The sequence below is a fragment of the Cavia porcellus genome, unplaced genomic scaffold (assembly GCF_034190915.1).
Source record: "Cavia porcellus strain 051 isolate PalLab524CR breed Dunkin Hartley unplaced genomic scaffold, mCavPor4.1 scaffold_6, whole genome shotgun sequence".
NCBI classification, from domain to species: Eukaryota; Metazoa; Chordata; class Mammalia; order Rodentia; family Caviidae; genus Cavia; species Cavia porcellus.
Window position 1 is genome coordinate 54,049,733 of NW_026947489.1, and position 12,563 is coordinate 54,062,295.

Consider the following 12,563-nt stretch of genomic DNA (forward strand, 5'->3'; position numbering starts at 1 on the left):
CACCCCGCCTTGAGGCCACAATTCTTGTAAATCATTCTTTAGACAAGCACCAATTATCCACATACTGTTAGCCAAAGGCAAGCTTTAGTAATTAGCATGATGCAGACCTGTTCTTCAGTCTACTGTAGGCATGCTAGTCAATTCCCTGCGGATTTCCAGTGACTCAGAAAAGAGTTTTTCCTAACTCTGCTCTTGAAGGGTGTGCTTCTGCAGCTTCAAGAAAGTGTTTTGCCCCTTTATTACAGCTTCAATTCCCTTGTTCCTTTTCCTCTGCTTTGTATCCTTCTTCCTTCCTTCAAGCTTTAATGTCACAACTGACTGAATTCAGAACTGTAGTCAGATGTGTGGTAAATTGGGAAAACAACCAGAACACCTCCTATTATTGTTGCTGTAGAACCGCCTACAGATGGTTTGCTCTCTCCACTCCCTAAATCCATTTCTCTGTTCCATGTGACCAGTTTATAACAGCCACTCTACGCTAGATGCTCTATCTTCTGGACTTTTGAACATCTATTAGGATGCTTTTCCCTTAGATCTAGGGTAAAGTTCCAGCCTTGGTTTTTGGTTCCATTCCACTATTTTCTTCCATTTTTTTTCAGCTTTGCTTAATATGGATGTCAATTTGATTGACTTGACAGCTGCCTGTGGGATTAGTAAAGAAAATTTCTACAGGGTCTGGGTGAGCTGTGGAGTTATGAGTTTACAGTCGGTAACAAACTGTCCTTCTCAGGCCCATTGTCCCCACCTTGTGCTTCTCCCATCTCCATGCGTTAACCCACTTTCTTCAATCCCAGACTTTGCCCAGGTTTCCTGTCGTGGAACCTGTAGACCAGAAATTAAATCCTTCAGAACCATGAACTAAATTTTACCACTCCTCCTTCAAGTTTGAGGATGTTGGATAGTTGGCCCAGTGATAAAAATGAAGACTACTATCAATCTCTATCATGTAGCATTTTTAATCAACTCCTTTATTCACTAATAACTCATTATTACTTAAAAATGTATTCATTGTTGAAGTGTGTCTTTCCTAGAAGCACTTTGTCTTTAAGAGCAGATCTTTGGAGCAGAAAAATTCAAAGACAATATTTTCAAATATAACATTTCAAGCTATCTGACATTATTACTTTAGTTAGCTGTCTTTCATCTTCAAATTGTTCTTTCAGAAACTTCCAGGGCAATACTCATTGGTGGAAACACAATGGATTTTACTGATGCATATTAATTGTATTTCAACACTGAACCAACCACAGATGAGTATGATATATGAAAATTAATTAAACTTGCAACAATTCAGTTTTTTGACTTCTATGATTATTTATATAATTTAGCTTCAAATCAAGAACTTTTGACACTGAAAAAGAATACAATTAGTAATTATTCAAAGGAAATCCTGTAGATATTATCCCTTTAGTAATATTTTGAAATGGAATGAATTATACAGTTATAAAAGCTGATGTGAAGGTTAAAATATAATCTAAACAAATTGTATTCCATATAAATATTAGGTTTTTTTCCACTAGTTCTTTTAATGTCTAAAAACAATATTTCAGACATCAGTATTTTAAATTAAGGGTTGAGCTCTATTCTCGTGTTTCAAAAGCAATAGATCTTTGAAAAATTATTACTAAAATTTGTCCTTATGCCAATTCATGTCTTTTCATCTCCATAATCTAGTTATTGTTATAACGTGGGCCCCGGTATAAAGTCCACGGAAACAAGAGTCCAAAACTTAAGTGGCAAAGGCTTTATTGAGCCAGTCCTGGCGGCACAGTCTCTCCTGGATCAAACCAAAGACTGCGCGCCCAAGACTGGGGAAAGGGGTTTTTAAAAGTAAGGGAAAGTGGGGAGGAAACCTGTAAGGCCATTTAAACCTGTTGACCCGCATCTGGAAACTGTATTGCTGTCTACTTAGCTCTGACAGTCCCGGGAGTTCCTGGTGTTGCTCAAATTATTCCCATCCTGCAGACTGACATTATCTCAGAGTGGCACATCTGCAGCAATATTTGGGGAAGAAAGTGGAGAGTTAATTATCCCAGGACAGCTTGTCTTCGCCAGTGAGTGCGAAGGGGTCACGAGTTATGAGATGCTGGAACTTAAGTTTTACAAAGATCTGATATCTAACCCATTGGTACATACAGAACAAAAGGAAAGCACCGATCGGGGTTTGGGCCACAGTATTTCCCGGTAATTTCTTTGAAGCTAAACAGTTCTTAAAATTGGGGCAGGCTCATTTTATGACAGATCATCACCAGGTCGGGGAGAGGTCACCAGAAATCTAAATTCTTTATGGCCCAGATAGGTGGGTGGGGGGAGGCAATAAGGCGCGCTACAGAACAGGAAAACGGCGAGTATCTATCTTGTGGGAAGAGTAACTAAGGTTAGGTAAAAAGGTTAAACTCATGGGCAAATCTCCCTGCATATAAACACACTACTTCAAACAATGTGTAAATTAGTGGGCCTTCTTGTCTTCTTTAGTTCTTTAGCGAAGACTAGAGGCGCCTACCCGTGATTAACAGCCCTTGTTAGCTTGTTTTAGCACCACTCTTCTTGTTTGTAGAGGGCCGCTCCGTGATTAACATTTCAATTAAGTGAAATTCTTGCAATTCTTTACAGGGGAGAGTATTGCTCAACATATCAATTGGGTCACTTAACATATCAGTTAAGAAAAGAAAACATTTAGTAAGCCGCGGTACAGGTTTGCTATAATACACAAAATGATGAAGCTACTTTCTTAGAGTACAACATTCCCCTCTGATGTTGTGACTTCTGGGCCAAATCCTTGGCCGTACTTAAGGTCTGCTGGGGACAAGCTCATACGCTTGTTGCCTGACCATCATTAATTTTATACTTTGTACCTGACGCTTGACATATGCAGTCAGCCTATTTACAATGCAGGGGCCCAAAGTAGCTAGCACTAGAATCACAATGATAGGACCGGCTACGGTCGCTATTATGTTGGTTATCTACGGTGGGAAGGAGAACATTTGCTCCGCCCACCCTAGAGCTCCTCGTCTTAGTCTCTCTCTTTTTTGTATGCCTCTTTGGAGTTCCGCTAAGTTTTGTCTAACTATCCCAGACTTATTGGCGTACAAGCAGCATTGCTCTCCCAGGGCCAAGCACAGTCCTCTTTTTTTAGCAAGCAAGAGGTCTAGTCCTCTGCGATTTTGGAGAGCTACTTTAGCTAATGAGTCCATTGAACTCTCTAAGGCCTCAATAGCATTTTGGACTCTTTTTATTTTTTTATCTACCTGTTGAGATAGCATATTGTATTGGTGTATGCTAACTCCCATGGACGCAGCACTCATCCCGAGGGCTGAGAATACACTGATCCCAGCCATAATAGGGAGGGCTGGACTTCTCTTATTGATCTGGTGACTGGCTGAGATGAGAGCCCGGTTTTCTTCTTCCTCGGAGTGCCAGTAGATTTTAGGCAGAACCTGGGTTAGTACACACACCTCATCCTGGTCAACAACGAACTTTTTTGAAATCATACAAGGGAACCATCTTGAAGTACAAGCCCACCAATGGCTGGCCGGGGCTATTAGGGGAGTAGCGTCACCAGCTCCTGTGATGCGATAAGAGTGAGAAAGGTCGCAATACTCAGGGGCTGTGTGGCTAAAATGATATATGCAGGTACCAGTTATCTCCTCTAAACTGGTGCCTTTTTATAGCGATTGGGGAAGGAGCATTTTGCATCTAGAGGGATCGGAGGCTAGTTTATCAGTGACCGTGATGTAGCCCTCATAGAAGGGGGGCTCTGGGGACATGCACAGCCAGCATGGGATTTTTAAATCGCTATCAAGGGAACTGTTAAGTAGCTCAGCTGCTACTTTCAAAGGTTGGAATATTTTCGCTATCATTGAAGGTGGGGCGGAGGCTTTGGGCTCAGTCTGTGCCCGTCTAGACCTTCTCAAACCAGTTTTTGTAGCCCTTGTTGAAGGTTGCATCGAGGTTGGATCGAGGCTAGGCACTCTAATCTCTATCCAGTATGGGATGCCCCCTTTCCCCCTCTATTTACACAGCTTTATCTGGGGCTGGTCTGTGTGGTAAATGCTCCCATTGTATGTGGCCTCAGTCACTTTAGTCGTCGGAGTGTGCCTCCGGGGTCGACTGAGTGGGAAATTAATGGGTGTCTTTTGAGTGGGGGCTGTCACTGGGCGGCGTCCTCTCCTGTAAATGACTATAGGAGGCTTTCTAGGTGGCTTGTATAAGATATTGATACTAATTCCAGGATCATGTCCAGATTTATAAATTTTAACAGCGTAAGTAAGTCCCTGCCCCAGCCACCTAAAATCCGTTGGATTTAGAAAGGTCAGCTGGACTGGGTTACAAGTATAAACACCATAACAGTTTTTGTTTCTTATGTACTTGACAGCGAGATACTTTTTAGAGTTATAGTATCCATCTAGGCCTCCTGTGACACATGACCACGAATAACAATATTGATGTTTTGGATCGGAGGCACAGTACACATTATAATTGGGGTCAGGCTGGTTTTTAGGACATATATACAGGGATGCCTGCTTGAGTTGGAACATAACTTGCAGAGCTTTAGGCCCACGGCCCGAGCAGAGGTTACGGTGGACCGACCCACCTACCCTGCCAGTTGGGCTGTCATCATTAATTATTATCCCATTGAAAAGTATACATAGGTCAATGGTGACTTGATTTATCGTGCCTTTAGCTCTCCCTAGTTCCCTTTTAGTTTTCTCGTCTGAAACAATCCAGTCCCCATTTCCGGGGTTTACAATTATAATCGAGCACCAAGCCAAATACCATAGTACAGACATAATTTTATGGCTGAGAGTCTTTTACAAACTTTAACTTTAATGGGTTACCAGTCCGTTGTACTGTCTATCGGGGACCCTTTTCGTCGTCTGTAGCTTCCAGTGGTTTGACTTGTGTGTGGTGGATCTACGCAGTCTTTTCTGCTACCTTGACGGAGGTGGGAGTGCTGAGCACCACGGTGAACGGTCCCTCCCAGCGCGGCTCAAGCGAATCCCGGTGGTGTCGTCGCACCAGGACCGACGTTCCTGGCTCAATTGACGCTTGGGGCAGCGTTCCCAAGGGGGGGTTCGGATGTTTTTGTCTGAACAGCCGGTGAATTGAGGTCAGTACAGGCTGGAGACTCTGTAAGGACTTAATGAGATCTTGGTTAGTTACTTCGGCTAATTTGTCTTCTGACAACTTAGGAACTATAGGTGGGGGTCTCCCGAACATAGCCTCAAAGGGGGAGATCCCAGAAATATATGGGGTGCATCTGGCCCTCAGCAATGCAAAGGGAAGAAGGCTCACCCAATTGTCACCAGTTTTTAAAGACAGCTTAGTCAAAGCGTCCTTAATGGTCCGGTTTATGCGCTCTACTTGTCCCGAGCTTTGTGGCCGATAGGCACAATGGAGTTTTTAACTGATTTTTAATACTTGGGCTAACTTTTGAGTAACTTGGGCTATAAAAGCCGGGCCATTGTCGGACCCCATTGATAATGGGAGGCCAAATCGGGGTATAATCTCATGTAGTAGCTTTTTAACTATAACCAGGGCTGACTCAGACTTAGTGGGGAAGGCCTCTACCCAGCCAGTGAATGTGTCTACCATCACCAGGAGATAGCGGTGTCCCTGTAAGCCAGGTTTTACCATATCCGTGAAGTCCACTTTTTAGTGTTCTCCTGGGGAGGTTCCTCGATACCGGGTGGTTTCCAGTGGAGGTTTCCTGGTTGGGTTGACCAACAAACACTGTGGACATCTAGAGCTCAGAGAGGCAGTTAGTTTGGAGAGCTTTGGAATGAAAAATCGATCTCTGAACAATTCTGCTAGTTTAGTTCCTCCTAAATGAGTAGCCTGATGAGCTTGCTGCAAAAGCTCTCGTCCTAGTGCTTCGGGTAACAGCACTCGCTTGTCGGGCAGCTGATACCAGCCCCCTGGAGTGTGGGGTTTGGCTCCAAGTTGAGATGCTAGCTGTAAATCTGTCTTTGAATAAACAGGCTCTGACAAGGCTTGAGGGACTAGCATCAGGGCAGTCATTTCCTCTGCAGGCCCCTCTGATGTGGTTGCTATTTTTTGGGCAGCCTGATCGGCCAAATTGTTTCCTATGATGATGGGGTCATCTCCCACTTGGTGTGCCTTGCAATGAATAATAGCGACTTGCTGAGGTAGCCAGACAGCTGCTAGCAAGTCTAGGATCTGTGGGGCATTTTTAATCTTAGTCCCGGCCGAGGTCAAGAGACCGCGTTCATGGTAAATAGCTCCATGTACATGTACAGTAGCAAAAGCATATCTGCTGTCTGTGTAGATGTTTACCCTCTTTCCTGAGGCTAGCTTTAATGCCTCTGTCAGAGCAATGAGCTCTGCCTTTTGGGCAGAAGTGCCAGGCTCTAACTGCTTAGCCCAGAGTACCTCTTTCTCGGTGGTCACTGCTGTGCCGGCCACTCGCCTCCCGTCCTGAATGAAACTGCTTCCGTCGGTGAAATAATTGTAAGCGTCCTTAAAAGGCTGGTCGGTTAGATCAGCTCGCAAGTTTTGCTGTAACTCGAGAATGTCAGCACACTCATGGAGAGGCATCTGTTGGTTTTCTGGGTTATCGTCGGGCATGAGAGTGGCTGGGTTTAGAGCTGAGGAGGTCTTGAAAACTACTGATTCTGGGTCTAGAAGCAAGGCCTGATAGTGTAGAATTCTGGCATTTGAAAGCCATTTTTCTGGAGGGGTTTTAATAAGAGTCTCTAGGCTGTGGGAGGTTACCACAGAAATCTTTTGTCCAAAAGTGAGCTTCTTAGCCTCTTTGAGTAGCATTGCCACAGCGGCCAAAATTCTCAGGCACGGAGGCCACCCTCCTGCCACTGGGTCGAGTCTTTTAGAAAGATAGGCTATAGGTCTCTTCTAAGGGCCAATATCTTGAGTTAGAACCCCTTTTGCTATGCCTCTGAGTTCATCTACGAACAAGGTGAAGGGTTTAGTAACATCAGGGAGCCCCAGGGCTGGAGCCTCAGTCAGAGCTCGCTTGAGCTGTTGGAAAGCCTGCTCGCACTCATCTGTCCAGTCGAGCGACTTTTGAGTCTCTCCCTTTAAAGAGTCATACAATGGGCGAGCGATTTCAGTAAAGTTTAGAATCCATAGTCTGCAGTATCCGACAGCTCCCAGAAACTCCCACACCTGTTTCTTAGTTTCTGGGGATGGGATTTGTAATATGGCCTGGATTCTTTCTTTTGATAAAGTCCTCTTTCCTTCTTGTAATTTATAGCCCAGGTAAGTCACGGCCTGGCGACACAGTTGAGCCTTTTTAGCCGAGACTTTATAGCCTAATCGTCCCAAAGTCTTTAACAACTCCTCAGTTGCCTCTTGACATGTTTTTAGGGACGTTGAGGCTATCAACAAATCATCTACATATTGAAGGAGCACTATCTCGGGGTGTTTCTCTCTAAATCTTAAGAGATCTCTTGCTAACGCCTCGTCAAAAAGGGTGGGAGAGTTTTTGTAGCCCTGAGGTAAACGTGTCCAGGTCAGCTGTTCCTTTACCCCTGTATCTGGGTCAGTCCACTCGAAGGCAAATAGGGGTTGACTCACCGGAGCAAGAGGCAGGGTGAAGAAGGCATCCTTTGAGTCCAGGACAGAGTACCAGGTGTTCTCCGGATTAAGGAGGCTGAGCAGGGTGTAAGGATTTGGCACTGTTGGGTGTAGAGTCAGCACTCGTCTATTAACCTCTCGGAGATCCTGTACAGGGCGATAGTCATTCGTCCCCGGTTTCTGAACTGGGAGCAAGGGCGAGTTCCAGGGAGAGACACAAGGAATGAGAATATCATTGTCTCTTAGTCTCTGTATGTGGACTTTAATTCCTTTCTGGGCTTGTAGGCTTATTGGGTATTGCCTTAAGCAGATGGGGCGTGCCTGAGGCAAGAGTTCTACCACATGGGGGACTTGGTTGACTGCTAGCCCTGGAGGGTTGTTTTCTGCCCAGACTTCTGGAATCTCCTGTTTCTATTTGTTCAGCAGTTCTAATTCTAAGTCAGTCCGTGACAACTCGGGTGCACCAGACAAATTTCCCAGCAGGCGGTAACTTTCTCCTTCTGGGACAAGAGCCAACACTCTAATACCCTCTGATTTTGAGGGGGTATCAGTCCCTAGCTTCAGTCTAGGTTCATTCGTAACAAAGTCAATTTGCACCTGTAATTTATGTAGAAGGTCCCGCCCTAAAAGGGGGTCCGGGCACTCAGGGACCCAGAGAAAATCATGTTGGACCAGTCTATGTCCAGGTCGAGCCAGACTAGCTGTCACCTTTGGGTACGATTTTCGGCCCCCTGTAGCTCCTATCACATTGACAGATTGCTTGGTCAGTTTTCCTAATGGTTGAGTCAGCACAGAATAGGTAGCTCCTGTATCGACTAGGAAGTCCACCGGTTGCCCCCCCACTTGGAGAGTTATCCGGGGCTCGGGGGGTGGCGGCGAGCCCTGACCTCCTCATTTCTGAGACAACAGGGCCTTAGTCTCTCGTTCTGTCTTAGGCTTTAACTTTGGACAATCCTTACGCCAATGTCCCATCTCTTTACAGTACGCACATTGCTCTTTGTCTAGAGGAGGTCGCTTACCTCGAGCTTTCTTTTTCCTAGGGCTAGCTGACCTCTTGGCTTTTTTTTCGCAAAGTAATTCCAGTATTTTAGTCATCCTTTTGGTTGTTGTTTCTTGCAAGGTTTCCCTATTGTTGAAAACCTTTTGTGCGACCTCGACCAACTGGCTGAGAGGCATTCCCTCGAATCCCTCAAGCTTTTGTAACTTTCTCCTAATATCAGGGGCCGACTGGGACACGAAAGCAATATTAATTGCTCGTGCGTTCTCGGGTGCCATCGGATTGATTGGAGTATATAATCTATAGGTCTCTAAAAGGCGCTCTAAGAACACCGCTGGAGACTCATCGGCTAACTGCTGCACTGCACTCACTCGGGAAAGGTTGGTGGGCTTCTTAGCAGCCGCACGAAGTGCATCTAAGAGCCTCAGGCGATACTCATCGAGAGCCTTCTTACCTGCATCCGTGTTAGGGTCCCACTCGGGTCGGGAGGAGGGGAACAAGTGCTCAATTCGTTGCCGATCAGTGGATGGAGATCCATCCGGTTCTCGGACTCCCTTTTGCCCCAAAGCGCAGATTCGCATCCTTTCCTCAGCCGTGAAAAGGATGCGTAAGATCTGCTGGCAGTCATCCCAAGTGGGAAGGTGGGTGGAGAAAACAGACTCTATAAGGCTAATCAGAGATTCTGGGTCCTTCGAGAAAGGGGGGTTCTGACTTTTCCAGTTATAGAGGTCAGAGAAAGAAAAGGGGGTGTACACAAACATGGAGCCCCCACTCGGGGCTGGGACCTCCCGCAGAGGACACAGTGGCGCTGCCTCGTGGCCCTGTTCCAGAGGTCCCTCTGGTCGAGCGTGGCGGCGGGTTCGAATGGGCCGAGGCGGGGAGGGCGAGGTGGAGTCAGGTTGTGGCTCAGGGGCAGGATACGGGGGAGGGGGTAAGGGAAGGATGTCTAGCGGGTCGGAGAAGTCTTCGCTCGGAGGTAAGACTGGAGGTGCGTTGGGCTTGGAGGTCTCCTCTTCAGCCTTGGATTTCGGTTTGAGGGCTGCTAGGACTCCATTCGGAAGTGGCTCAATCCAAGGGGGAGCATCATAGATTGTATCTATCCAAGCCTGGATATAGACAATCTGATCGGGGTGAGCGGGGGGCCCAAATACATACTGGCGGACCGCTCGAGCTGTCTCCATATCAAAGGACCCAAAAGGGGGCCAGACTCCTTGGGTCCCCAGGGGCCACTCCTGTGTGACAAAGGTTGTTAGTCTGGCTTTGCGAACCCTTTCCCCATATCTCCCACCTCGCCTCTGGAATTCTTTAAAGTGGTCAATGACAAGGCTAAGGGGAGTGCTGGGAACAGATTCGTTCCGACCCATAATGGACTCGTTCTGACCCATAGCTGGTGGTGTCGCTGGTTTTGCTGGAAAAAAACTTAAAAGGCAAAGTTAGGGTTAAACAGAAAAACTACAGAGACTAGGCAAACGGTCGGAATCACCTTTGCCCACTCCGAATTCCAGGAAGGAGCTCCTAAGAAAGAAGGCTCTGTTAGAGTTAGGTGACCAAAAAGGGGAACAATTAGAACAAATGAACACACAGACCGACACACAAGACGAGACAGGACAAGACAAGCTGCAGCAGAATGGCCTTTGCTCAAAAATTAGTCAAATTTTGGGATCTGGAGGAATTAACAAATTTAACTAATGAAGTGGTTCCCCACCCAGGCGGAGTCACAAATGGCAAAAACCAATTGACTTCGTCCTCGGGGGCTTCACTTCCCAAATTAAGGGCGTCCCCTTCCGAACGGAGTGGTTCCTCACCCGGGGCAGATTCACAGATGGACAGAATTTGTCCGACAAACCAACTGACTCTGTCCTCGGGTGGTTCCCACTCCCAAATTGAGGGCGTCCCCTCAAAATTACAAATTGACCGCGGCCCAAACAAAACCTCCAGAGCACTTACTTTCAGATGTTCGGAAATGAGTCTGGAGTCTTGCTTCCATCCAGGGCGAGCCCCCAAATGTTATAACGTGGGCCCCGGTATAAAGTCCACGGAAACAAGAGTCCAAAACTTAAGTGGCAAAGGCTTTATTGAGCCAGTCCTGGCGGCACAGTCTCTCCTGGATCAAACCAAAGACTGCGCGCCCAAGACTGGGGAAAGGGGTTTTTAAAAGTAAGGGAAAGTGGGGAGGAAACCTGTAAGGCCATTTAAACCTGTTGACCCGCATCTGGAAACTGTATTGCTGTCTACTTAGCTCTGACAGTCCCGGGAGTTCCTGGTGTTGCTCAAATTATTCCCATCCTGCAGACTGACATTATCTCAGAGTGGCACATCTGCAGCAATATTTGGGGAAGAAAGTGGAGAGTTAATTATCCCAGGACAGCTTGTCTTCGCCAGTGAGTGCGAAGGGGTCACGAGTTATGAGATGCTGGAACTTAAGTTTTACAAAGATCTGATATCTAACCCATTGGTACATACAGAACAAAAGGAAAGCACCGATCGGGGTTTGGGCCACAGTATTTCCCGGTAATTTCTTTGAAGCTAAACAGTTCTTAAAATTGGGGCAGGCTCATTTTATGACAGATCATCACCAGGTCGGGGAGAGGTCACCAGAAATCTAAATTCTTTATGGCCCAGATAGGTGGGTGGGGGGAGGCAATAAGGCGCGCTACAGAACAGGAAAACGGCGAGTATCTATCTTGTGGGAAGAGTAACTAAGGTTAGGTAAAAAGGTTAAACTCATGGGCAAATCTCCCTGCATATAAACACACTACTTCAAACAATGTGTAAATTAGTGGGCCTTCTTGTCTTCTTTAGTTCTTTAGCGAAGACTAGAGGCGCCTACCCGTGATTAACAGCCCTTGTTAGCTTGTTTTAGCACCACTCTTCTTGTTTGTAGAGGGCCGCTCCGTGATTAACATTTCAATTAAGTGAAATTCTTGCAATTCTTTACAGGGGAGAGTATTGCTCAACATATCAATTGGGTCACTTAACATATCAGTTAAGAAAAGAAAACATTTAGTAAGCCGCGGTACAGGTTTGCTATAATACACAAAATGATGAAGCTACTTTCTTAGAGTACAACAGTTATCAATTACTAAGTAATCTAAAATTAATAAAATACTTTAAATAGTTTTAATGATTTCTATGGAATTAAACTGTTACGTATATGCTTTAAATGCAATCTCAAGTCTTTTTAGCTCAAATGTATTTCAATTCAAATGAAAGATACTTTTTCAGTGAATATTTAGGTACAGTAATAACTTGGCTCAAGGACGCTTCTGTTTGCAATTTATTTCACAAACCAAAGTATTCAGGAAAATTTTGCTTCTGTTCAAAACTCTGCACTGATTTACAAACACAACCATAGCCATCTTTCCCATACAAACACAAATACACCCATCTTCCCTACAATTGTAAAATAAATTGTTTGTAAACTGAGATATTATTGTATTATTTTGGTTTTGTTATCTCACTGGAATTACATCTTTTAGAATGCAAGTACAATAGAAACTAATCCTTACTAATATTATGAACTTCAGAAAAAAGCATTTTTCTCGAGGTTCAGAAGAGAACAGTGGTAAACAGTGGTAAAATTATCACTATTTTATTTCTCAGCACTATAAATCTGACTCAGTAAACAAGTAAAAGTTTTAAACAATTTCCACAAGAGTGCTTATTGCCCTTTCACTCATTTTTCTAATTGAATAAGAGTTTCAATTTGACTCATATTACAGATTTTAGCTTTTATATTTTAATTGTCAAGTATAGATCAATATTTTGGCCTTCTTTGGAAATTATAAAATTAGAAATACAATGCAAGACATATTTGTACCACTTATTTTCTCATTACTGGGATGAGAATTCAAAAATTATAGGGTTAGGAAGGCTTCCATCCAGATTTCAGAGAAATTCCTATTAGTATGGTGGTTAATAGGATGGGACAAAACAGACACTCATACTACAAAGGAGGAATTTAATTTGGCTAATGGTTTTAGAAGATTCAGTCCATGGTCACTGGACT

General features: G+C 44.9%; 2 protein-coding genes across 2 annotated transcripts in view; one reads left to right on the forward strand and one right to left on the reverse strand.

Annotated features, from left to right (window-relative positions):
- The window catches only part of Cntnap2 (contactin associated protein 2), a 1,917,858-nt gene that overhangs the window by 544,751 nt on the left and 1,360,544 nt on the right, over positions 1-12,563 (forward strand). The window lies entirely within an intron of this gene.
- On the reverse strand, positions 4,966-8,526 carry LOC134476449 (uncharacterized). The gene is made up of 2 exons (XM_063250666.1): positions 5,635-8,526; positions 4,966-5,139 (listed from the first exon to the last, which is right to left on the reverse strand). Exon 1 carries the CDS (start codon positions 6,784-6,786, stop codon positions 5,656-5,658), a length of 1,131 nt encoding a protein of 376 aa, XP_063106736.1. The 5' UTR covers positions 6,787-8,526; the 3' UTR covers positions 4,966-5,139; positions 5,635-5,655.

What these genes read in the sequence shown, in the direction of transcription:
- LOC134476449 (XM_063250666.1), bottom strand. Translation starts at nt 6,786, where the DNA reads ATGCTACTCAAAGAGGCTAAGAAGCTCACTTTTGGACAAAAGATTTCT.